The sequence below is a fragment of the Bacillus rossius genome, chromosome 1 (genome assembly GCF_032445375.1).
Source record: "Bacillus rossius redtenbacheri isolate Brsri chromosome 1, Brsri_v3, whole genome shotgun sequence".
NCBI classification, from domain to species: domain Eukaryota; kingdom Metazoa; phylum Arthropoda; class Insecta; order Phasmatodea; family Bacillidae; genus Bacillus; species Bacillus rossius.
Genome location: NC_086330.1, coordinates 281,239,499 through 281,266,777, shown reverse-complemented (window position 1 = coordinate 281,266,777; position 27,279 = coordinate 281,239,499). Strand labels below are relative to the sequence as shown.

The 27,279-nt window shown below is 38.3% G+C and overlaps 1 protein-coding gene across 1 annotated transcript in view; it reads left to right on the top strand.

Annotated features, from left to right (window-relative positions):
• Positions 1 to 27,279, top strand: part of LOC134527649 (phospholipase A-2-activating protein) — a 121,368-nt gene that overhangs the window by 82,955 nt on the left and 11,134 nt on the right. Inside the window, exons 11-12 of the mRNA XM_063360514.1 lie at positions 3,511 to 3,654; positions 17,263 to 17,537. Of these exons, the coding sequence (XP_063216584.1) occupies positions 3,511 to 3,654; positions 17,263 to 17,537 (419 nt within the window). The remainder of the gene's footprint in view (positions 1 to 3,510; positions 3,655 to 17,262; positions 17,538 to 27,279) is intronic.

Here is a 27,279-nt window from a genome sequence, read left to right as displayed (position 1 = left end):
TAATTATGTAGAGTAGCAGTTTCTGTAAAATAACATGAATAATAACTGAAGTAAAAAGTAGGTGCTTATAAAAATTTGTTTTGTGTTGTGGAAGTTTTAAAAACGTATGTAGTCCACCATGTTTATATTTTATAGTACTAGGCGGGAAATTTAAAATATATTGTCGGCTGCTGTGTGGCCGGCATCTTTTTTTTCTCGTCAACATTGGGAAAAAAAATTGGCTGCTAGGAAGTATCCAGAACAGCTAACTTTGAAAATAAAATAATTTTATAAATGACAATCGATTGCTGTAAGCCACCATCTTGTAGCACAGCATACCAGGCAGCAATCTTTTTTCCCATTATAGTGATTAGTTTTTTCAAGTTTGAATATAAAAAAATTATTTCTGCAGCCACTACTCTATGACTATAGTAGTACGTAAATGCTAAATTCAAAACACACACTGGAGGGCAGCCATGTTTATTTTTATAGTACTAGGTGCCAAATTCAAAACACACACTAGAGGGCAGCAATGTTTATTTTTTATAGTACTAGGTGCCAAAATCAAAATGCACACTAGAGGACAAAAATGTTTATTTTTTATAGTACTAGACCAGTATAGTCATATTATGCTTAATTTGTTATGTAGAATTTCTGCCATCTTGGATACACTTTAATGAAAAAAAGCTATAGGCATTAGCTATGCTTATAGCAATATTTATGTGTTAATAAAAATATTTTAGGTACATGTAGTACTAGTCGGGGAATTCAAACACAGTGTTTTTTTGTGTGTTAAAGACATATGTTCTCTTGTAGTGATATAAGTATATTATTTTCCAGTAATTAAATAAACAGTGGCTATTACTAAAAAAATTAATATTATTTGTAATATATCACCCATTTTATTAGAAGTATTCTTATTACGTCACACACAGTTGTCATTATTCATAACTAAAAAAAATTTTTTTTAAAGGAATGTCTTGTGCATATATAGAGAGTATTCTCCCTTATAGTCATTATATAAAATTCTTATATTGCCAATGCTGTGTAGGTTATTCTAGATAGATCTCGCTGTGTCCCGACGGCGCTCCCCCTCCTGATTTAATAACAACCCAGACGGCCTCCCGCGTAGGGACCACCAGCCAGCGCTCGGCGCCGCAGATGGCAGAATGCTGTATAGTCTTTCAATTAATATTATTTAGATTTACCTCAAGTTAAAATACTTTTTCCACACTGAAAATATTACGTGTACCTTTAAACAAATGTAATTTCTCCCAAGTTAAAATATTTATTCCCCCCATTTAAATATTACGTGTATATTCATTATTTCAGTTAATTATAAAAATAGTATTACTATTTAAAAATAAAATGTGTAACAAATTTTTTTTTTACTCCAGTTAAGTTGCAGGAAGTTGTGTGTGTGTGTTATTAAGATAGTTACCTGTACCTGCCATTTGATTATTACCAGGCAAAAGTAACTTGTAATAATATTTTCTTCTTTTGCGATAGTCTCGTTTACGTAACATTTCTTTTAAAAAAAAAATAATAATGTATTTATATTTCTTACATCAGTTTTAATATCTCTTACGAGTAGCGCATTGCTACAAATTAGATTAAATATTACATGTGTTTACCAGACAAAAGTAACATCCTACATGTTACAACAGTCAACGAGTATTAAAAAATTTTAAACCTGACACGCCTCCCCCAATCACAGAAGGGGAGGCAGTCGACACCAGCCAGCCACCGTGACCATGTAGTTCTTTACACGTATTAAAAATTACTTGTGCCTGTATAGTATTTGCTATACAAATGTAATTTCTCACAAAGTTAAAATATTTATTCTCCCATTTAAATATTACGCGTGTTTTCCAGACAAAAGTAATATAGCAGTGTACTTTGATAATGCGGTGGACGAGAAATCTGTTTACAACTCCGTGCCGTGTAATACTTTACGTAAGTGTCATGGAACTCGCCTAAGCGTGGAACACATTTAAAAAAAGTAGAACCCAGTGATCCATAAAGTTAATAATCGCCGAATGCATGAGCTCAGTGTGTTCATTCTATATACCAACTTACAATATGGCTGTTACAAAATAAAACACTGTAAAGCCTATCTAGCTTAGGAGCATTGGAATGGGAGGCCAGAACCTGGCATGGACTGGGGTTTACGTGAATGGAGCAGATTAGGTATGCAAGGTAAATGGTATTGGTATCAGGTACACAGACATTTTATTCAAACATCAAATCATAACATTAGGTTACTGATGAGGTTAAGTGAATACAATTTAGGCAAGGCTAAATACGAAAATCAAAAACAATGATTTTAGATAAAACGGACTTGTTAACAACAAGCTTCGAAGGTAAGCCGGCTACACCGTAAGCGATCCCATCATACAACGCGCAGTTGACGTGAAGCAAAAGCAGTGCCAAGTATGCAGTTAAATTCAGACATTTTACGTTTTACAAACTACTGCAAAGTGCAGTTACAATTAAACAATTAAAGAAAGAAGTTACATTATTTACGTTTTACAAAACTACTGCGAAGTGCAGTTACATTTAAAGAAAGACGTTACATTATTTACGTTTTACAAAACTACTGCAAAGTGCAGTTACATTTACAGAACGAATTTACATTAATAAGAAATAATCAAATACGTGCGACGACGTCTCAGGGGGAGACAGTTACCAATAAAAACGAAGTTGGCAGTGAAGTTACGTTAATGCATTAATCCAAACTAAACAATTTTCAAGGTTGCGGCCGAAAAGGAATTTAGACAGACCAATTCAAGAATAAATGACTCTACATTAAGGTAAGGGCCACCGCCTCACACACAACTCAAACCAACTTACATTTTCCCCTGAGGTCGCACACCCACGTAGTTCAAACTGAACCTAACGGACTACATGCTAGTAGATTACATCAGATCAGCTACTGCTGACAACCGAGCCTGACTAAAACCAGAAACAAGAAAGAGGCTCCTGACATGGTTGCAGCTTTTCTTGTTGCCCTGAATGTATTTGGTGTTTCCTACACAGGTTATATCTACTTTTCATATGCCTTTGTATAATTGCATAGGAATACCTTCTGCGCTCACCCTTTTGTCTCTCTGCTAGGTTCAAGCCAGAATTGTGACTTATTGAGATCAATGCGATCTCAGTATGTTGCAATTTAAGTTAAATAGTGACCATACCTGTTTTTGACATTGTTTTGTTTAGAAAACTTTGGCCTAATGTGCAATGGCGTTATTCTCGATAAGTTATTTTCCAGTTAACTGAAAGTCATATGCATTGGGATATAATTAAAAAAGAACTAGTTTTTACTTGAGTCTGAGAAAAAAAAAATTATCATACCTGCAGTAGTTATTAAGTTATAGTATAGAAAAAGAAACAGTGTTTTTGTCTCCTGAGATGAAACTGTGAAACACTCAGTGAGGGTATTCCGTTCCACCAAAAACTCTCTGGTCATCCCCCCTCTTGACATTGGAGGCAATCAGCCACTGTAATGTGAAAGTGCTTGCGTGCCGCCAGAGAAGCTGCAGGAGTTCAATGCCAAGCTGGGCAGCGAGATCTCCTCCGCGCAGTTGGCAGCCGTGGTGAAGCTGGCAGAGGTTGGCTCCGCAGTCGACGAGCCGTCACTGGAGCTGCTGAAGCGGATGCTGGACTGGCCACAAGGTGACCGCTGCACCAGCCTTTACTCTCACTCACCCACGTGAGCACTGCTTTGCACCGAAGTAGAGGAAAATACTAAAATATCAATGTTCATGTGTCATATTCCCTTTTTCTCAAACCCAAATATTAAATTTGATTCTTGAAATAGTGCCTTGAATCCGAGTCTCAGGAGCATAGAATAAAATAATTTTTTAGTAAACACAGAAATTTAAGTTATAAAACAAAATTAAACTGATTCTTTTTTATTTTAAAAAAGGGAAAAAAAAATTAAATATTCAAGAGACAAACATTATGAGCATTGTAGCTAGCAGCAGATACAAACATTCCTTTGATAGCTTCTGGAAAAATAAATAATGTTATCCTTGTGAACTATACTAATTGTACTATGATAGAGAATTTAAGTATTGTACTGATTTATTTACATTTATTTTATTATTAATTAAGGGTATTAAGTTATATTTATTGGAATTTTTGACTAGTCTCTATAAAATGACATTGGTGTGGTTGTGTGCATTACAGTGGATGATTTAGACCAGTGGTTCCCAAACTTTTTGGTTCCACGACCCCCTTTTGGATACTAATTTTTGCTGCGACCCCCTTAAACATTTTTGGTACAGTGATAAAATTAAAACTAGGGATGGTCGGGTACCCGAAATTTCGGGCAGTGTTTCGGGTATCAAGTATACCCGAAATTCCGGGCGGGTATTTCAGTGCCCGAAAATATCGGGCACCTTGGAAAACGGCAATACCGCACGGCGTAAGTAAACAAAGCTGCTTTTTTTTGGAACGCGCGGAGCTGCAGGAACATGCCACGCCGCCGCCGTCCCGGCACCAGCCGGTGAAGTGAGTGTGCGTGAGAGATAAGATAAAGAAGGTGCCCGGTCAGCAAGTGTGTTTCTGGGAGGGGGAGACAGATATAAGAGAGCGAGCCCTGCAGCAAGCGGAAGTGGTCAAGGTCAACATTTACCGTTACTCTCGCTGGCTGACTAACGATGCAGCTGGTCGCCCGCCTCTCTCTCTCACACACACACACACACACGCGCGCGCACGCACGGCGGATGCTCACTGCTCAATAGTCACAAAGTAGTGTTCAAGGCCGGTGGAGCTGCTTGCTGTGCGCGAGAAGGATTATAAGCTGACTTTAATTACACACATTGTAGTTGCGTGGCATTTGCTGAAAATGGTTGTGATTTGTTTCTATTTAATTCATGTCATTATTTTACCAAAATGGATACCAGTGGAAGTGTAGGTCAATCAGCAGTGACAATGAACCTTCAAGCAGCTACCCAAACACAATTTAGTTAATAAGCACTTTATTTCCAAGATTAATATGCACTCTATTTTTTAGTTTAATGTTTAACTTTCATATCAGTGCGGTATAGTAAATAAATAAAAACAGTTCAGGTTTGTCAATGCAAACTTAAGTACGGCTATTTTATGTTCAAAATTTATTTCATTAACTGATTTTGATGCCCGACCGAGATTGCCCGAGCCCGAAAATTTTGGACAATTACCCGCCCGAGCCCGCCCGAAGTCAAATTTCTCTGCCCGACCATGCCTAATTAAAACATATAAATATTGTGCTACATTTTTTTATAAATTAAAAAAAAAAAAAAGTGTATAACAAATATTTTTTTAGTCACCGAGCCATCGGAGCTGAAATATGTGAAGAAGTAGTTCAAACTGTCCCCAAAAGATGGCACACAAAGCCGTGATGGAAAACGGAGATAAACAAAGCACTGGAGAGTGCAGTGGCTCGAGCGAACTGTCGTTTGGTGCGTTAATAGTGTTTTGTTCGGTCACATATTGTTTGCGTTTATTCTGTCATGGATAAATTTGTTAAACGTGTGGGGCCTTCAGTTTCTCACGATAAGAACGAAACAAAAAAGGCTAAGATGAGAAAGTACAATGACTGTTATATTAAGTACGGATTTACAGTGCTCGGGAATCGGCCACAATGTGTTGTGTGCAGTGAGTTGTTATCCGCCGAGAGTATGAAACCATCCAAGATGATTCGTCACTTGGAAACTAAACATTCAAGTTTGAAAGACAAGCCAGTGGACTTTTTTGAGTGAAAATTAACTGTTCTAGTCGGTCAGAAAAACTCGGTGTCTCAGTTGAGTAGCAATAATGTGAGTAAAAATGCTTTGCTAGCATCGTATCAAGTAGCTTTACGAATAGCGAAGAAAGGCAAGCCACACATGATTGCTGTAGATCTCATTCTACCGGCCGCTCAAGACATGCTTTCAACAATGGTTGGTCCGGAGGCAGCTAGCAAACTGTCCAATGTTCCATTGTCAAATAATTCAGTGGGGAGGCGTATTACTGAAATGGCTGAAGACTGCAAGAACCAGTTGAAAGAAAAATTGCAGAAAAGTGAATTTCTTTCTATTCAAGTAGACGAGTCTACGGATGTATCTAATTTGACAGAGTTTATGTGTTTTGTTCGCTACGAAAATGATGACGGTGTGGAGGAGGACATATTATTTTGCAAACCTTTGCCTGACCACGCAACAGGTGAGGAAATGTACAAACTGTTTATTTCTGTCACCGCTTCCCTTAACATTGACTGGAAAAAGTGTGTTTCGATCTGTAGTGATGGTGCCAAAGCACTGACAGGTAAAAAAAAGTGGTTTCGTGAAACTTCTAATGGCTATTATGCCTAAGGCTGTCTGGGTACATTGCTTTCTACATCGTCAGGCATTAGCTTCAAAGAACATGCCCATCGAACTGAAAGAAGTTTTGAACGATGTCGTTAAATCGGTAAATTTTATAAAAAGCAGGCCATTACAGTGTCGATTGTTCTCACAGTTGTGCGAAGAAATGGGGGCGGAATACAAATGCCTCTTACTGCACACAGAAGTTAGGTGGTTGTCACGTGGGAAGGTGTTCTCTCGAGTGTTCGCTCTGCGCACTGAGCTTAAAGCATTTTTTCAAGTTATAAACAAAGACTTTGTTGGTTTGTTTGACAAGAAGGAGTGGCTATTAAAGCTTGCGTACTTGGCGGACATATTTCAACATCTTAACGATCTAAATATTACCTTGCAAGGTAGAGACAAAACTATCATTTTTGCCCAAGACACAGTGAATGCGTTTGTAAAAAAATTGGCAGTGTGGGCATCCAGGGTTGAGAAAAAAAATTTAGAAAACTTTGAATTGGCACACAAATTTCTTACGTCCCTTGATGAACGCGATGAAGATTTTCCTGACGTCAGCGAGCTGTCCAAACTGATTGTTACACATTTGACGGGTCTACGAGAGCAGATCATCGACTACATTCCCGAAGATGAACATACCGATTTGAGGTGGGTGCTGAACCCTTTTAACGAGCATTCTGTTAACCAAGCGGACCTAAGCCCACATATCCACGACAAACTTATTGAGTTGTCTTGTGACAAGACTTTGCAGCTGTCTTTCAGCACCAAAGACGTGGACAAGTTCTGGCTGGATAGAAGAACCGAATATCCGAGTTTGACTACGGCAGCCCTCAGAATTATTATGCCCTTTGCAACGTCTTACCTCTGCGAGCTGGGGTTTTCAACACTGATTAATATAAAAACCAAGGCGAGAAATCTGCTGGATGTGGAAGATGATCTTTTTTTGTGTATCAAAAATTAAGCCAAACCTAGAAAAACTTGTTAACGAGAAGCAGGCACATGTGTCGCACTGAAGCCACATCAGTTCCTTTTTTTTACATATTTGCTATTTTTTTATTTAAAAACTTTATAACTGTAGCCGATTTAACATACATCGCAGGCCCAGAAGCCAAGAATTATGTAGCTGATTTATTTTGTATTAATCTATAATTAATAAATAGATATATTGAAAGTTTGAGAAGATATTTCATTTTTAATTCACCACAATCGTCTTTAGTGTTTAGTAATTAGTTTAATGGTAAATTAGTATTTATTTACTTTTAAAGTAAATTAATTTGTTTTAGGCAGAACTTCATTTTTTCTTTCGTTACTCTATTCGAGACTATTTTTCGACTTTTTAAAATTATTTTGGAAACCTTTCGCAACCCCTCTCGAAACGATCCGCGACCCCCCCAGGGGTCGCGACCCCCAGTTTGGGAACCACTGATTTAGACTATCAAGAGACTGAATTTTAATTCCAGAGTTTTCCAAGAGATAATTACATTTAAGATTACTTTCATAACAATTTTTAACAAATAAAGCATCTAATGTGTATGTTCTTGATGACAATGAACCAAGAAGAAATGTATCTGTACAAAATTGCTTAAATTTTAATGTTAAATTATAATTTTGACCAATTTTTTTTTTGAACTTATCTAATTTACCATTGTTTGTTTTACTAATGGAGTTCCAAATAACTGATAGACATCTGCGAATTGTGATTTTTCAGTTTGAATCGAATCCGAATCGAATTTCAAAAAAATTCACGAGTTTCGAATTTTTTTCGAATCGAATTTGGGAATATTTATTAAAATAACATAGATTAAAAAATTTTAACATACCACCTTTGAAAAACTTGTCACATAATTCACAGTTTAAATCAAGTAACTAAAATTAAAGTGAGACTATTTTGAAGAAGCACAACCAGATTCGCAAAAATTAAAACAAAAATTAAAAATTATATGTCTATAGCACTAACATAAATCACTTCGCAAATCATTTCAAATTGTCATGGAAAAAGGTGAGTTCATCGACATGGTGCGGCAACAACAATTCTCTGTGGCTGGTAACTATGTGGCCTGCTGTAGAGAAAACTCTCTCACTTGCCACCATATTTAGCATGGTTGACTTTCAAGGATAAAAATATTAATAAAATTATCACAGCATAAGGAAGTGGTACAAAAGAAAAATAACAAATTTACCATTTTTATCGCATAAGCATCGCACATTTTATTCTAAAATCAAGTTTATAATTAGGGGTGAGACCAGGGCCGGCGCGTCCATATAGGCGAACTAGGCAACTGCCTAGGGCGCCAAGTAGCTGGGGGCGGCGCAGCACGACACATATATGTTTAACGATTATTGAAACTAAATGAAAATGGTTTTTTTTTTAACAGTTTGGAATGTTTATATTGATATAATTAATCATTTAGTCCATGGTGACCTGTTTATGATTTGTAATAAGTAAAAAAAAAAAACACAAGCCTGCTTACATTTGATTGTTGACAAAATCTTAGGCTTACGTGATGTATTTTGAGGCAAGGCAAATATTTTTGGGGGGGTGTCCGGCGGATGGTGGAGGGGGGGGGGGGGATTAAGGTTTTTTCGCCTAGGGCGCCAATTTACCTTGTACCGGCCCTGGGTGAGACTGTGGGTTCACTCTTAGCTGAGTTTTGAAATAAACAAACACCGTCGTATCACTGCGCCGCGTCAGCAAGTGATAGGCTGAATTCATCTTGCGCGCCAAGCACTAGTTTCAACATACACACTTCAGTACAGTTGGTGCTAATAATATAACGAAGTAATATAACGAAGCACCGTAGCACTTTGTTCAGCGTATGTGGTTCATTTACGAAGAAAAAACTATGCACTTTAGTTACGCCTAATAGCCGTCTTCACAAAATCATCACAAGTTTTGATAACAGGATACTCAAGTTTCCTTTTCTTCCCGGGAGTTGTTAATGTTCCAGTGTCCTATAATTCTTTCCTTGCACGAAGCACACTACTCTTCGAAACACTAGTAAATTCCGTAGTTAAACTCGCGATATCGTTCACACGACAATCCGGATATTTGTCTGAAAATGTTTTAAAAACATTCAACACAATAGTTTTCTGTGCACTTTTCAAAGGCTTTCCCGTTCTGTGCTTTACAAAACTCGGTCCGGCGTCAGCTATAACAAACTGTGCGCGCGCGAATCCGAAATACAATTGTTGCGCCGGGCATCAACTGTTCACTACACACGGCGTCTGCTAACATAATTGTAAGTAAATACTTGCTGACACATTAAACTGTATTGGATATTAATGGTGAAACGCTATAATGCTATATAACAATTGTTATAAAAAAGGCAGTGTAAAAATACTTACAAATGGTACGTAACCAAGGGACTATTTCGTGCGCACGAATAATGTGCGCGGCGGCCGGAAGCCAATGAAAATGTATGTTTACAAGAGGCTTTTTTTATTCCAAAACTCAGGTAAGAATTAACGGAGAATACTATTATGCAAAAAAAATATGTAAAGTAATCCATAAAAACAAAACCTATTCATGGAAAGTAAGTTTATTTAAAAAGTAGACTTTGCGAAAGCAGGCTAAATAATTTAAATTAATGAGTGATTCAATAAAACCATTTTATTCAATGTAAAAAAAAAAAGAAGGAAACCCGTAACAAGAACGTGATTTGTAACTATATGCAAAACGATCATGCGGGTTAACTCGGTTGTTGACAGAGCGCGCGCGCGCATGCAGTCTGCCAGCTATGGATATAAATTTTCGACTACGTGCGCGCGCTCTATACGGGAATACAGGAATCAATACAACCAAACTGGCGCTGCTTACGGTTTTTATAAGCGGTATAAAGCGACTCCTGAGACGTTAAAGATGAAGTTTTTAACTTTTAAAAACGTCTTTAAAACACGATTTACACATCAGATTACTTTGTAATCGGATTAATTAAGTTAGTAAGCAGTTTTATCAGAACGAACGGCGTATACTGCGTAAAGCAATAGGCGCGTTGTAAACAACGGGAATTCATTGCATTACATCAAATGAGGTTAAAACGGGACAGAAATAAAATGGTTCAAATAACGTGAAAACGTAAATAACGGTAACGTAAATAAGGGGTTTTGAGTAACCAGAAAGGAATCTTCAACAGCGGTCTCTATACTTTCTACAATGGAAACAAGTAAGTTATAGGAATTATTGGATCTCACTAAAATATTATGCAGTAAAGTGGACGAACTGAAAAGTGAGAATCCAGTCTTAAAAATGCTTCTAAATGACTCGAGAAACAAAGTTTGTGACTTAAAAAATTAATTAGTTCAAATAAAGCAGAGTTGAAATGCCAAAACGATTTTCAAAAGTCTTATAGTCAAGTTGTAACAAAAGTGAGTGCCTACAGTAAACATGATCAGGCATAAAGACAAGTCGTGTCTTCGGTCAGCTCATACTGCATACAGCTGACCTATCTACAACTCAGCGGGACTCTCGTGCTGACAATAACATCCTGTCCAACCATACATATACATTTGTATTATCCTATTATGGTGAAAACTACGGCAAAATATCTCCATTGGTACTCCTATCAACTCAAGTCAATAAAATTGGAAGGAAAAAAAACACTATCATAAGTTATATAAAAGAAATAGAAATCCCTTCTATTATTCTTTATTTCCACAATCTCGTTGATATTCTAAAGTACTCTTATCAAGAGATAAAAAATTTTGATTGCCTAATATTAATAACAAAATTAAACTGAATCCAAAAAAATTCTGGAATTACGTACGAATCATGAGGAAGGGTTACAATCAACAACTGTCTCTCAAGGTCAATGATCAAGTTATAAACAACCCTGTTCTCATTGCAAACTGTTTTGCTGAATACTTTTCTAGTGTCTATGTTACTCCACCCTCAAAAATTAATTTACCCACTTCCTACTCTACTAATTGTTTCATTCCTATGACTAACATGACAGAAAGTCTGGTTCTCTGGAGTATTTAAACTGTAAAATCACCTTCTTCAACAGGACCAGATGATATACCTAATTTTATTGTAAAAGGTTGTTCTTTACTCCGTGCTCCTGTCCTACACATTTTTAACAGTAGTTTTGGAAAATGATATGTACCCTTGCAAATGGAAGCTACCTAAGGTAATACCTATCCATAAAAGTGGTAACAAGTTAAATGTTTCTAACTACAGGCCCATTTCACGGTTAAATGGTTTTGTTAATTTTTTTGACAAAATAATAATGTTTAAACATCTAAATTTTAACTTAAAAAGTCAACTGACTGACTCTCAACATGGTTTTAGAACTGGTAAAACCACTAACTACTACCACTATTCTCAAGTTATAACTCGTGGTCAAGTTGATGCTTGTTATTTTGATTTCGCAAAAGTTTTTGACACTGTAAATCACCAAATTCTCATTTATAAATGTGCTAAATTCGGCTTATGTAATAAATATATAACCTGGCTGACTAGCTATTTAAACAACAGAAATTTTTTTGTATCAATACTTAAAGCAAACGGATCTACATCCGGTTAGTTCTGGTGTATCAAAGTGTGGTACACTTTCACCTCTACTTTTTAATATTTATATTGATGACATAACTGTAGGTTCAAATCATTCTGTCACTCTTTTTGCTGATAACCTAAAAATATACAAGAAAATCTCATCTATCCATGATCGTTGTCTACTCCAGTCTTACATCGATTCAGTTATAGAATGGTAAGGTAAACTTAGTTTATCTTAACAAAGATAAAACCATTATTATAACCTTTACTAGAAAATTATTTCCCATTAAATACCCTGTTTTATCGCATAATCGTCGCATCCATATTTTAGGGCGTCAAAATTTGGAGGGAAAAAAACTCGTGAACGTTGCATGATATTTTTTGGTCCCGATATTAGACTCGAAGCACTTTGTGTTGGTATCTTTTCCGTATAAAACAATGTATTTGAAAGTATATATTTATTCGGACCTTACCACTTATTTAGTTAACGAAAATACTAATTTGTCTGATGTGTAAATTTTTTTTTAAAGACGTTTTTAAATATTGTAACCTTTATCTGTTCGTCTGCATCGCTGCGGTGTACTACTTACAAAAATGTAGCCAGTGCTAGTTGGCATCATTCATGTTTGGTTATGTTGCTTCCCGCATAGAGCGCGCACACGTAGTCGAATATTGATATCTCGCCGATTGCATGCAACGTGCATTCTCTGTCGAGTGCTGAGTTAACTACATTTCCTAGCCCGCACTCTTTCGTGGTGTGTACTACGACAATAGGTACACGTTAGTTCATGTCACAGATTCAAGTGGCTTGCGTTTCGGTCACAGATTTTGTTTTTCTATTTAAAGTTGAAGTAAGGTTTTTGTTGCATTACTTATTAATATAAATTGTTTGGTGTGCTCTTGTATACTGCAATTTTTTTTTAAATGAACGTACTTTCCATGAATGGATTTGTTTTTTATGAATAACTTTACCTAACAAAAAAAACTTTTTCGAATCAATGTCGCACCCCTACTTTTAAATTTTGATTTTAGTATAAAATTTGTGACGATTATGTGAGAAAACACGGTAGGAATATAAAATAGAAACCTACCTATCTTTAAGTCCCTCTTTGTGAAAGATCTTGGTATCCTACTTGATTCTAAACTTTTTTTCTTCTATATATGGAATCCCTTGTGTCTCACTCAAGAAAAGTACTTGGCCTAATTAAATTCATTACCTTCTATGCAGCCAATCCAGATTCTATACTATCCCTCTACATAGCTCTGATTCGATCTGAACTTGAATATGGATCTACAAGTTGGTATTGCATTACTAGTACAGATAGTGAAAAATTAATTCGATACAAACCAAAGTATCTAACCATAAATTTCAAAAAACAGCCAATACAAAAGATCTTAACTCTTTTAGGTTCCCTTTCCGATATGAAGACATATTCTAGATGCAATTTTTGTACATAATTGCTATAACCATAAACTGTATTGTCCCTACATTTTTGAAACTATGTACTGGGATAAAAATACCTTCTTTTATCAGTCATAAACCACCTTTTTTATGTACCTTAAATAAGACATGATATTGTTTACAGGTTAATTACCAATTTCAATAAATATGAGGAATTCTTAAAGGCAACACATAATAGAATACTCATTAAACAGTTTTTTTCTTCTGCTCATCCTTAAATTTAATTTTATTCCTTATAAATGTTGTTTGTCGTTTGACCTCTTATTCTGTCTTTCATTGTCTTAATGAACTTAAATTATTCACTTTTTTAAAGTATGTTAATGTATGTTACTATGCTGTTACTCCTGGCTTCTTTTATTTGGCCACTATTCTAGCAACAAAGAGGTTTTTGGTTAATAACAAACATTTAAAACACATGGGAAACAATACTCATTACTGCCTTATATTTGATTGAAAATAAATTTGACAATAGCATCTTAGTTTAGTTACTCTCTTGGCCACAGTACGGGTGAATGAGTCTATATTTGATTACCTGGCAGGATTAATATTTTCTGTCACTCTTCACACCTCTTTAATGGCCTGCTCTGATTTAATTCTGAAAAATCACTTTACAGTTAGACACCAAATGTGAGGAAATAAATAATCAGTGCTCTGCAATAGTACATCACTGCCGAAAATATCGGCATATTTATATTGCTGGTCACTCGCCTGGCCTTTCACTGTGGTGTCCATACTGATGCAGGGACAAAAGCAATTCTCTAGCTGCGATGCGGTGGGACGCTCGTTCTGGGATCTGGGCGGCGACAGTGAGACAGTGACTCTTTTCAGCTCCAACCCTCTTGGCACTCTTTCCGTGGTGGGGACAGTGAGTCCTACTTGCCCGTGGGTCTACTCGCTCACCGACTCATGACTCACTCGCTAGCCCCGAGAATCAAATAGCAATCTCCTCGGAGTAGCAGTGCTGACGTCATACATGCATTTGGGCATCATTGACTGCTTTGCCAAATGACGAAACATCATACATGTGCATGCAGCCAGCGCCGCGACTCAGCCCACGTGGTGCTGCTTCTTGACTCGTAGATTGTGATGTATAAGGGGTGCGCAGGGCTCATATACTCCCTGGTACGGACTGTTTGATTCATAGTTGAGTGTGTGAGAAAGTCCAGGCCTCGGACACACCCACAGACACAGGGTCAGGCTCGACTGCATCATCACCTACTCGCTCACTGAGCCCCAGTCAGGTTTTCAAATTAAAGGTCCTGGGGAAAACTGTAGCATCTGCACGTGCTGTTACAGAATAGTTGATTTTTTTATGTTTGCTATGGGAGAGGCAGTAGCACAACAAGTTAAAGTATCCAAATCTGGCTGCAGTGCAGAGGAGGGTGGGTGAGTGAGGGGCCGACTGGCAGTGTTGCGCTGAGTTGACAATATGGGTAGGGGGGAGGCCAGCTTGCATTCCATGTGCTATGACAGGAGGTCACTTTTTTCGTTGCATTACTATTATTTACATACTATTTAAAGGGTATATTATTTATTAAGATCAAGTATACACAAATAGTACCTGATGTATTTGGTTCAAAAAGTAAAGCAATATTTTTTGTCAGTGTGGAGGGTATTTCAAAATCTGCCACCTCAGATTTTATGAAGTCGCGATTTTACGAATGCAATCCTTGGAACCTTGAGCATACGTTAAATCAGGAGTCTAATGTATTTGATTTACAGTAAACCTGAAATCAAAATACATGTGGCTCCTGACCAATCACCTGTACTTACTCAAGATGGTTTTTCCAGCTGGCCAGTTTAGCCGAAGTACATATAGTACTGCCCAAGCGCTTGGGGTGCAGCAGCTAGCTGCAGCAAGCTGTTTCTTGGTAGGCCAGTTTTGCGAGGTACTCCTGCTACCACGTAACCACTTTACTGCTGTGTAAGTGGAGAGTGAGTCAGGTGCAAGAGTTGGCAGGCGCTGGCAAAGACAGTGGAAGACAGTTAACAGTGAGGTAGCTATAGAGGTAAATTCCTAATGAACAGAGAAAGGCGTGGAGTCTTTGGCGAGGGGTTTATTGCAATAAGTAATACCACACCAGCCCCCTGGTTTGCTTTGAGGGTGGCACGAGGCGTCTCTGCGCGGGCAGTGAGAACTCAGGAGGTTCGGTAGGGCTTCTGCCTGGACCCAGCCTTTTGTACATTCCTGTTTGGCAGAGAGGGGGGGTGTAGGGCGAGGATGTTCGCGAAGGAAGGGGATGATGGAGTTTGGAGGCGGTCAGTGTACTTCAGCAAGGAGAGGTCCACCTTTCTTCTCAAGGCACGAGAGGGGCGGCAAGCGGGGGGGTATGCTAGTCTCCAGGTGCCAGTATGGTTCTGTACACACTGAGGGTTTTTCAGCGAGGGCACGCTACAGTTAGTTTATAATTTTCTATAAATATGCCCATAATAAACATTTAATAGAAACTTATATATTGTTACACATTCTTTCTTAAAATGTTTGGTGCAAGGCTTATTCTTAACAAATAATATTTTAGGTTACAATCCAAATATTCTTTCTACTGCTGGTACTAGTAATAAGTTATAGTGCTGTGTAAATCACATAAGTCTATTGATATTTTAAAAAAAAGTGTATATATTTGGGTATAAATTGATATAAAGTGCAGAGTAAATGGGGAAAATACAACCACATTATACATTATGCTATAAAATAAAACAAACTTGTGCATATATGTTTCTTGAGTATATACATCACACTGTTATGTATCCAGATCCGTAGACAAATTTTATAATAAAATAATAAATACAAATTCAAGAATTATTATTATGTTTACACTAGGTAGGAAAGCTAATATTTAAATTACCATTATTGTATCACTACAATATATAATTTATAGGATCTACCCTGTACCAGACTGAGTTTTGATCATGTACACGGATTAGGTCGGACACATAACACTCAAGTGTTCTTAAATATAATGAATATTTAGTTATGATGTCTATGTTTAATTATGACACCTATCAATTTTAATTATTATTTCTTTTACGGTAAATCTATTCTAATTCCTCGGCTATAGTTTAATCTCAGGGTAGCATTTCTTGAGTTCTTTCTAACGAGACTTCTGGGGCAGAAAATGACTTGACTTCTTTTAACAGAAAACATATCCAGAAAATATTTGATTTATTTTAAATTATATTTAATTGTCAGTTTTTCTTGTTAAAAATTATCACCGATTTCACTTTAGCCTGTTACTTATATGAATATAATTATTAAATCTTGTAGAACATGAAAAAAAATGTAATAAAGTACACATCAGCAGGATGAACTTACAATACGAACATTGTTTCTTAAATCAACTCTACGACAATTCCTTTAGTATTTCCCCACAGATAGGATTAGTAATGTTTCTTTCAATCTTCTCGTCATTAATTACATCCATTTACATTTTTTAGTGACCTTAGCAACCAACTTCTTTTCATAAACAGATGTTTCCAAAGAATTATGTACATATAAACATGGTTTTCTTTGACCGCAACCATGGATTAGAAAAAAAATAATTAAATGAATCACATGCACAATTTGTAAGTCAATTATGTACCGTAACGGTACAAAACGTACTAAAGTAAAGTAAAAAAAAAAACACTATTTTATTGTATTGATTGTTAATACTTGGCTGTGTGCATTTGTGTATGTGTCAGTCTGTCTGCCTGTCTCTGTGTGTCTGTATCTGCTGCCATCTAAATTTAACCATACATGTATGTTTTTTCAAAACTTAAATGTGTGTGTTTTTTTTTTTCCATATATTGTTGTAGTGACTCTTTTGAGATCTAGATTCGAATTTAATGAACTCTTTTAAGAATTTAATCAGAGATAGAGATTTTAGGAAAAAAAGTATTTGATCAAATAGGGCATCACTACTTGACAGTACGACAGAGTAATCTAGCTCAGGCGTTAGTAGCACCTAGGCCATTAAGATTAAGCTTTAAAACAGTGTAGTAATTATTGTGTGTGGCGTCAGACGTGGTGTTTCCGGTGCTGGACGTGGCGCGGCTGGCGGTGCGCTGCGAGGGACCCAACGCGGCGCTGAGTGCAGGGCCGAGCGCGGAGCGGCTTGTTGCTGGCCTGGCATGCTGGCTGCGGGCAGATGCCCCTGCGGCATGCCATATGCTGGCCCTGCGGCTACTCGCTAACCTGTTCTGCCACCGGCACGGCCAGGAGTTTGTGGTCGGCCATGTGGACCAGCTGCTGGCTTCCGTGCGTGCCCTGCCCTCTCCGTGCAACAAGAACACACAGGTACCGTGCCTTATTCTTGCAACAAGAACACACAGGTACTGTGCCTTCCTCTAGCAGCAAGAACACACGGGTACTGCACATATCACTTGCAACAAGAAAAATTGGTTTTCCCCACATTCCTACCAACCTGAATTTTTCAGGATTTTAGGAAATCCAAATTTTTATTGATATATGAATGATCTAGTGATTTACAAAAAAAAAAAACTAAGTAATACATTGTGTGAGAAACTTGTGTCTCATTGTGGTGCCAAATATTCTATGTGCTCTTGGCACAAGATATCCTATAATTGACCTCAAGACTTAAAGACACTTGATTAAACTTGCTTCCTTAACGAATTCTGTGGTTTACATCAGAGGTAACTATAAATATATTAATCATATCTTTATGTACACTGCCAGTAAAATATGTATGTTTATGCTAATCTTGGGCACCAGTGAAGCGTTAATTTTGTTATAGAATTGTAATTGCTGTGTTTAATAAATAAATAAATAAATAAATCTGTATTAAGATTATAAATAACGAAAAGTATTGTATTCATATTTTACATATAACAACTGAACACATATGTACCTTAGTTGGCACTGAACATATATAAAATAGAAATATGGATATCTCATTTGTTGCAATCTGTGTGTTGGAAATTACAATAGTTTCTTAAAAAATATAACTTTTTAAGCACAAACAATGTTAGTATCCAGATTAAGTAGTTGGAAATTACCAATTACAATAAAACTCGCTTAAGAAGTTCCTGCATACATCAAAATATAGGGGTGTGCGAATAGTGGATTTTGATGGTCGAATATTTTCAAATCAAATAGTAAAATTTTTTGAATAGAATCTGAATAGTTTCAAAGTCGAATAGTTGTAATATATATATTTTTTTTATATGTTACCATACTGAACAATGGCAGGTTTTCTTATATTTAGTTTATACAAGATATTTTCTGTGAATGAAACCACAAAAAAAAAAAAAACTTAGTATTTTTAAGAGTTATTGAGGACATGAATATTTATTTCATATATAATAATATTTAATAATTGTTATCTATTCTTTTTCCTTTTGGTTACCACAATGGAAAAATTTGGATTTAAAAAAAACGTAGCATGGGAAATTAATTTCATTGTACTTCAAACATATATGACCAGAAAAACTCCGTGATTAACATCAATACTCGAAATGAGTATATAAATAGGTTATCATTGAATAAAATATTTGAAACAGTTAATTTTAACGGTTTTGTAAACAATTGCAACCGTTCATCAAAAATACGGTAGTAGTCGGCATTCCTGCTAACTATATTCGTTTGGAAATGGCGTTGTGTTTCGTGTTTACGTTTACCGTCTGGCCTTTGAAACAAGTTGGTTTAATGTAGGACGATTTTGGTTTGATTTTTTTCTTGAAATGAACCTTTTAAAAATACATTGCGGTTATGTTAGTAAGAATGTATAAATATTTTGGAAATTACATTAGAAGCTGGTGAAAACCGAAGCTCTTGGAACCACCACGAGAAATAAAACACAGCCATGTAAATACAGTGTTGGTCCGAATATAAGGCGACCATTTTTACATAAACGAGAGATGAGAAAATTGGAAGTCGCCTTATTTTCGCACCCAAGACGTCAGCACCGCAAACATTAGTTCCAAGCTGAAAGCTACAGTAGAAACATTGTTAAACAAAATGTTCACGATTTTTTATATTAACTAAAACTTCGTTACCTCACACCGGGAAAATGATAAATCCAAACAATATTGCAGTAATTCACAATTGTTTAAAGTTGAAAATTAAAATATTTGTTCTTGTATGACGTCGTCCAACCGAAGGCCACCCCAAAGCCCGACCTGCAACCGCCAGTATCCGACCCCGCTAACGGAACGCACCCCTAGCCATGGCCCACCCGAGTCAGGCGAGCCTCTGAGGACCAGGTAGAACCCAGAACCATGTCTTAATTAATCAGCCACCTAGACCCCAATTCATTAGAAATCGGACACAATTTAATAGTAACGCCACTTTTTATTAAAAACCCAGCCTAAGGTAAGTGCGATGCAGGAGTGCCCGGGTCACTCACGTGTGAAATTACGTTAATACATTTGAGAGTGTCTCCCTTGCGGCCTAAATTAATTAGAGTATTGTGTAACGTAATGATGACCTCCCCATTTTTTGTGTATAACTCGCCACTGGAGCAGTCAACAAGTGACGAACAGTCTCTGGTGTGACTCATATTATTTGAGTTTAATTTATGTAAACTTGTTAAATCTAATTCTTAGAGAGTATCTGCAAATTAGGTTACTCTTTATTATTTAATGTACTGTAATGTAAGTGTATTGTCTAGGTTTGAACCATAATTTATGCACGTTTTTGAATAAAGGGGCTTTGATAAGAGCATCCTTGTCTTACATATCAAGCAAGCATCATTTCAAAATCTATATTAGTTAATAATTTATAAGCAAAATGAAAATAGCATTGAATCTTATGAGGTTAACGCGGGTTGCGTAGTGCCCTTGAAACACTGGAGTGGCTTCTTAAATGATATCTTCATTAATAATAACTGAATAGATTTTAAGAAAAATACTGTTGAGTCTCGCCAGGTTGCGTACAACTTTCTAGTCAAGTCAAGCTGAAGCTAGTGGCTCAACTTGGCTAAAGTTTTCTTGTCTCAGCACATTTCTAGTAAATGTGCAAAATAACTAGAGAAAAACACCACTTTCAAAAAAAATTAACACCACTTTGTGCCATAATATAACAAATTCATTTCTATAACAATTGCAAACACGTTCTTACCTAATAGCCATACACAATACACTTGACATTTAGAATTTACAGTACCATCCTGCACTTAAGTAAATTACATAACTGTGTAGTAACTTTTATTGGCTTAGAAAATAACCTCCAGTGAACATTCTACTCCATTTTATTTACAGAAGAATATCATTGCACTAACACCTGCCGTTTTTTCCCATCTTAAGGATACATACATTAAGAACATGCCAGTGTCTCTTATCGATAAACTTTCTACAAGTTCAGCGCCACAATGGCACACATCTGCCTTCCTTTCTGTCCTTCACTGAAAAAACATCAGATGTTCTAGAAACCTTAGAATTGATTGTAAGCTATTGTAAGTGTAAATTTATTGAAGAAAGAGGGGGGGGGGGGGGGGGGGGAACTTTTGAACAAACTGTAGACTAGTCAACAAATTGAAAACATGTAATAAAGGACTAGAACAAATTTATAGAATGGGGGAAAAAAAAAAAAAATCCTAAACTATAATTCAAAACATTTACAAGTGAAATACTAATATATACCTGATAGGGCACAATTAACTTGTACCTTTATAACTATAGCTGACATACATTAATACAATACTCTCAAAATATGGCAAAAAATACATATTGAAGTTGAAGGGTCAGTTTCTGTTATGTTACAAATATTAAATGTTCAAATACCTTGTTTAATCGCATAATTTTCGCACGCGCATAATCGTCAGACTGATATACCGTAATTGCTCGCGTAAAGGCCCCGCCCGCGTATACGCCCCCCTAATTTTGTAAACATTTTTGAGAAAAAATTTAAAAACATGTTATTCTGGGTGTTGTGTATATATTACTTAAAAACTGTGCCAGATCACCGACAAAATTACCAAGCAGCTTACCACAGCGCCATCTTGAAGTCCACTGCTCTACCAACGGACAGTGTTGCCAGATGACTACTTGCAGAAGTAGTATCCATACGCCGAATCCCACGATAAGCACAACACGTGTATTATTTTACCGAACATTACCGCCCGCCGAGACCGGCTGAGGTCTCCAGCATAATCATAACACAATTTACACTATATACAGTATGGTATGTCACTTGATGCACCATCACTATTGTTGTGGGAGACGATACAACTTATGTACCGGACGCCGCAGTTCTCCTTTCTGTGTGCGTACGTCTACCACTCTTGTGATGCCATCATTTCCAGGGTGGAGTTTGACGACTCGCTAGACACCATGACAGGGGTGGGACACGCTCTTCTCCCACCAGGACTAGCTCTCCCACCTGAAGACCAGGCTGTGTCGTGTGCCATTTACCCCGAGGCTGCAGCTGATGTAATTACTCTTGATACCACCGTGTCCAAAACTGGTTGGCAAGTGCACATACCATTTTCCATCTCCGAGATAAACAAAGATCGCTATCTCCATTCTTCTCGTAAGGCTTGGGCAGCGAGACCAGAGGCCGACCACTTAGAAAATGACCAGGGGTAAGGCAGCCATGTCATGCGAGTCAGAAGAAACGGGAGTGAGAGGCCTAGAATTAGGAACAGCCTCGACTCGAGTAGTGAGCATCATCAATTCCTCAAGAGTCAACACTTGGCTGCCAATGATTCGCCTTAGATGGTATTTTGCTGATTTGAACGCAGCTTCCCAGAGTCCTCCTTGGTGAGGAGAGGCAGGTGGCAAAAAATGAAAGGTGATCTCATGCAACATAGCGAAGCTTTCCACTAAGGGGGATTTAAGAAACTGTTTAAAAACCTCGCCCAGCTTGCTCGAAGCACCGATAAAATTTGTGCCATAATCAGAGTACAAATGAGAGCATAGACCTTGTCTTGACACAAATCGAGTGAGAGCAGCAACAAAACTATCTGAAGTCAGGTCTGTAACCACCTCTAAGTGCACAGCTTTTGTGACAAAACATATGAAAATGCAGAGATAGGCCTTCTGGGCAGCTTTTTGGTTCGGATATAGAGTGGACCAGCATAGTCCATCCCAGCCCGCTCAAATGCGCCAGCTGGTGTGACACGTGCAGCAGGTAAATCAGCCATCAGGGGGGATTTATTGACAGGCCAACATTGAAAACAGCAATTACATTTGAACACTCTGGATCAAATCAGAGACCGGGCTGACAAAACCCAGAACTGGTGCAATAACAGGAACTGAAGGAGTTGCGGTGGGGCATGCAAATGCTTCAGATGGTAATGATCCACCAAGGCTTCAACAGCAGGATGGTCCTTAGGCAAGATAATAGGGTGTTTAGCTGAAAATCCAAAATCTGCTTTAGACAACCGTCCGCCCACCCTGATAACATCCTGTTCATCCAAAAAGGGAGCCAAACGCTGTAGTCGCATGGAACAATTTTCCTGCCCCTGTAGCTGTCTGAACTCTTTATGAAAACATTCACGTTGAAAACACATATGTGAAGTGTTGCTAGTTTCAATTCTGCTGTGGATAAATTTCCAGAGTTATGATGTTTGCGACAGTTGTTGGTAAACCGAAGTACATAGGCAATAACTCAAACCAGTTTAGGCCAAGACGACAGTTTCCGGAACACTGAAAATTCTTCAGGAGGTTCATTGGTGTTCACCAAAACAAATGACGATGCCTTTAGTTCTGGAACTTCATTGGCATCATGGGTCATAGCAGACACAGGCCACTGATCATGATGGTCAACCAACCATTCAGGTCCATGCCACCACAGGTCATGAGCCACAAACTCTGAAGGCAATAACCCACGAGTAGCACAATCGACTGGGTTTTCACAGGACGCCAAATGTTTCCAACACTGAGGGGGGACATACAATAGGTGCAATATAACTCCGAGCTTGACTACGTCACACATGAGGAGTAGGGACTGCAACATGTGTGGGGGGTCGGGTGGTTGAGGAGGGGGTATAAGCAGATACGGCGACCTTTCACAGCAGGTAGAGAAAAGCAGAAAACATTGACCACTTACCACTGACGTTCCAAGCACTACCTCAGTTCTTCAACGCCACTGACTGTTCCATCCGAAGAGTCTGATGTGTAAACGTCACTACTTCACCCAACCCTTGGGTCCACAGCCACTGCAACAGGATTTTTGCCCACACTACGACAGGTGACAACCAGCCTATAGGGTCGTATATCCGAGCTATCTGTGATAAGACAAATCGTTTTGTTGCAACACCAGTGCTAATAGAAAGGCAATAGGAGAAAACATCCCTTTCAGGATTCCACTGTAAACCAAGAATGTTGACAACTGGTTCACATGACAAATTCAACAATTTTGGAGTTTCGCGATGTAGTTCAGGAACATCATCCAAAAGATGAGGCTGGTTGCTACACCATTTTCGGAGTTCGAAAACTCCTAGACTTAAGAGTTCAATCAACTGAGCCTTTAACAAGCGGGCTACCTCCAGTGAAGGAGCACCTGTGACGATATCATCAACGAAAATGTGATTCAAGAGAGCATTTTGAGCTAGAGGAAACTTGGTACCCTCATCAGATGCCAGCTGGTGTAGGGTCCGAATGGCGAGGAATGGTGAAGGCGATAACCCATATGTTACAGTGTTCAGCTGAAAAACCGATAGTGGAAGAGAGGGATCAGTACGCCATAAGATCAGCTGATATGGCCTGTCCTCTTCGTGGATCAATATTTGCCAGTACATTTGTCTTATTTCACACTGTACAGCCTGAATCTTAAAATAACCTCACATATATCATTTTGTAACTTTGGTCCAGTAAGTAATATGTCATTCAACGACACTCCATTTGAAGTTTTAGCGCTCTCATCGAAAACCACCCGTAATTTAGTAGTAGAGCTGGACATTTTTAACACTCCATGATGAGGGATGACACAACTGGGATGTCTTTGATCCTCCCGACCCTGGGTTGAATAGCGAGAAGGTTCCATATGCCCGGAAGCAATGTAATCGTCCATAAACTCTTGGTACATACTCTTCACAGTGGGTTGGGCTGCTAATTTTCTTTCTAAAGCATAGAATCTGTTTTCAGCATTAACATGAGAATTACCAAGAGGTTGTGCTTGAGGGTTTAAAGGAAACCGGACCTTGTATTTACCAGACTCTTCTCACGAGTGTGTGGTTGCGAAGTGGGTTTCACAATAATCCTCAGTTGGTTGTTTTGACATCACACTAGGTGGTTCCTCTGTTTCCCAGAATTGCTTCAGGATGAGATCAAGAGAACTGTCTAACCCTACAAACATGGATACAAGCCCCAAATTCGGAGTCACTTGTAATTCAGGGTATTCACCCAGAAGCATCCATCCAAGTTTGGACTAAGTACAACAGGCATGTGGTCACCTAAATCCACGCGCCCACTCATGCAGACCTGCGCATATACATCGGCACCCAGTAGTATATCAACAGGACCAGGCTTATCAAAATGAGGATCTGCCAATGCTAGGGAACCTAACCGAGAATGAACGCATGGATCAACTGTCGTTCGTGGTAGGTTATTTGTGATCTTGGATACAACATAGAGTGAGTGGTAGAATGTACAGTTTGATTTTACTGATGACTGAAGTGTACACTCAATAATTCCAGTCAATTGGACTGCTCCTTGAGATAATCCAAACACCCTTTCTCTGACCTTCTGGATAGGCACGGACAGACTCTTAGCAGCCGGCTCAGTAATAAATGATGCTTGGGCAGCATTGTCCATAAGACAACGCTTCACGTGGGGACGATTATCTGAATCATAAACAATAACCAAGGCAGTGGACAGTAAAACGTAAGTGCGACCTTTAGCTGACGAGACACCGACAAATTGTTCAGAGGCCTTGTGAATACCATCTGAACTCTGGTTTACACCTTCAACATCAGTCTGACCATCAATATGAAGCAATGTAAGATGCTTCTGTTTACATCGGAAACAAGTTTGTGTTGACAAGCAAGAGGCTGCCGCATGAGACGTTCCAAGACAATTAAAACAGAGTTTCTTGTGTCGTGTAATCGCACGTCTGTCTGATAGTGAAGAATTGACAAAATCAGGACATCAATAAATAGAATGACATGTTTGCTGGCAAACCACACAAGGCCTTGGCATTTGGGGTTCAGAACTGGCAACAAATACAGATTTAGGTGGGTGGGAAGAGTAGGATGGTTTGAAATGGTTTGTTCGATGTGTTGTTTGACCGGTACCAGGCCGGGTCCCTGCAAAACCTGCACAGTCCATGGTGGAGACCCTCGCTTGGAGAAAATCTATCACTTCCAATACCTTGGGTATTGTGTTGTTACGCCCTGCACGAGAAGTTTCAAACTTTGTGCAAATTTCCAAATCTAACTTTCTTATGAGGATAATTGCAAGCAGTGGATTATCTGTAGTGATGTCAAGGCTCAAGCATTTTCGTTGAAGGTATTCACGAAATGCCGCAACGATTTCAGATAAGCTGTGTTCACAGGGGGTAAGTAAAGGATCCTGTTTATGTATAATGTTGTTAATTTTATGAGATTATGATACTGATTGGTCAGCAGTTCCCAAGCTACAGAATAGTTTTCTGACGTAATAGGGAGATTTCTCACAACTTGCAATGCTTCTCTTTTGAGACAGCCCACCAAATACTGAAATTTCTCAACATCTGCCGATGAGTTGTTACCTTGAATGGAAGCCTGATAGAGTTGAGAAAACATGGGCCATTCCTCCCACTGTCCCGAAAATTCGGGCATATTAATTTTCGGAAGTCTTACTTTCACAGGACTATCAGCTCCAGGTGGACTAGGTTCACTTTGCACAACATGTCGAGTGAGGAAGGAATTAACAAGGCAACATGTTTCAGACAACAAGGTGAAAAAAATATCATGTTTAGCAGAAAGGACGCTTTGTTCAAACTCCTCGGGAAGAGGATCTGACTGTAAGAATTCGTTGCATAGAGTATTGACGGCCGCTTCAAGGGCGTCTAGTTGAGACCCAAAGCGTTAATATTATGCACAGCCTCAATAGTGACATCAGGAGGTGCTATTATTGCCCGAATCCTTCCACTCATGCACTTTAACTGTGTTTCCTGAAGATTGGATCTCAGCACAAATGCTTTGAAACCTGATCCTCTCTCTTCTCTCGCACCGAGCCCTCTTGGGTGAGAGCCAGGTATCCTGTAGAGAAGGTCGAGCTGGTCTTGCGGCAGGATTCACATCCTCTTGACGGTGAATGCACGGATGTTCGGAAGTGCGGTCCACTGGTGTTGGTGAATAGCTAGAGGGGTGAGGGATGGGGCTAGACTATTCATTGAAAATGTCGGTATTTTAACAAGAAAACTTTAATTGACCTGAATGTCCAAACAGTTCAATTGGTCGCCTGCGTCGGCTTCCACAACATACAATGAATTATACACAGTACACCCTATCGTCCAGAAAAGGGGGGGGGGATAAATTCCCTAGGCCGAGATAGGTCCTCGGATGCCCTGACTCGCGAAGGAGGGGTGCGAGCTGCAGAAAACGGATAGCCAGTTGTTCTGCAGCTATTATCGTCCTATGGTCAGTGGGCGGATTCCAGCCTCACTGGCCATCGGGCCGATCAACTGGCTTTCAGGTAGATGACCTCGCCTTTATATAGGGAGAAATGCGCGGGAACGAAGAAAAGGAAGGGAGGGGCAAAATAACTCCTCTTTGGAAGGGATGAGATGGGCGCGCATAAATCTCGCCGAAATTTCCCTGCCCTGGTGGTGGAAGTATAAACTAGATATTAATAATTAAAAAGAAAAGATAAACGTGGCATAAATAATTATATGTACATATATATATATATATTCAATCCTATGTATTAAAAAGTATTTAAACTTGCTTTTACAACTTAATTATATACTTTCATAAAATATAATAATAGTTGGTAGATCGCCGTTCACAAGATGGCGTCCCAATGTACATGTTTAGCTGTGGCAAGAGAAAAATATACATTTGTGTACATAACTCGTCCATATTTACAATTATATTCTGAAGTACATTAATATGTGTGGTTATAACAACGTGAGAAATAAAGGGCGAAGATGGTTG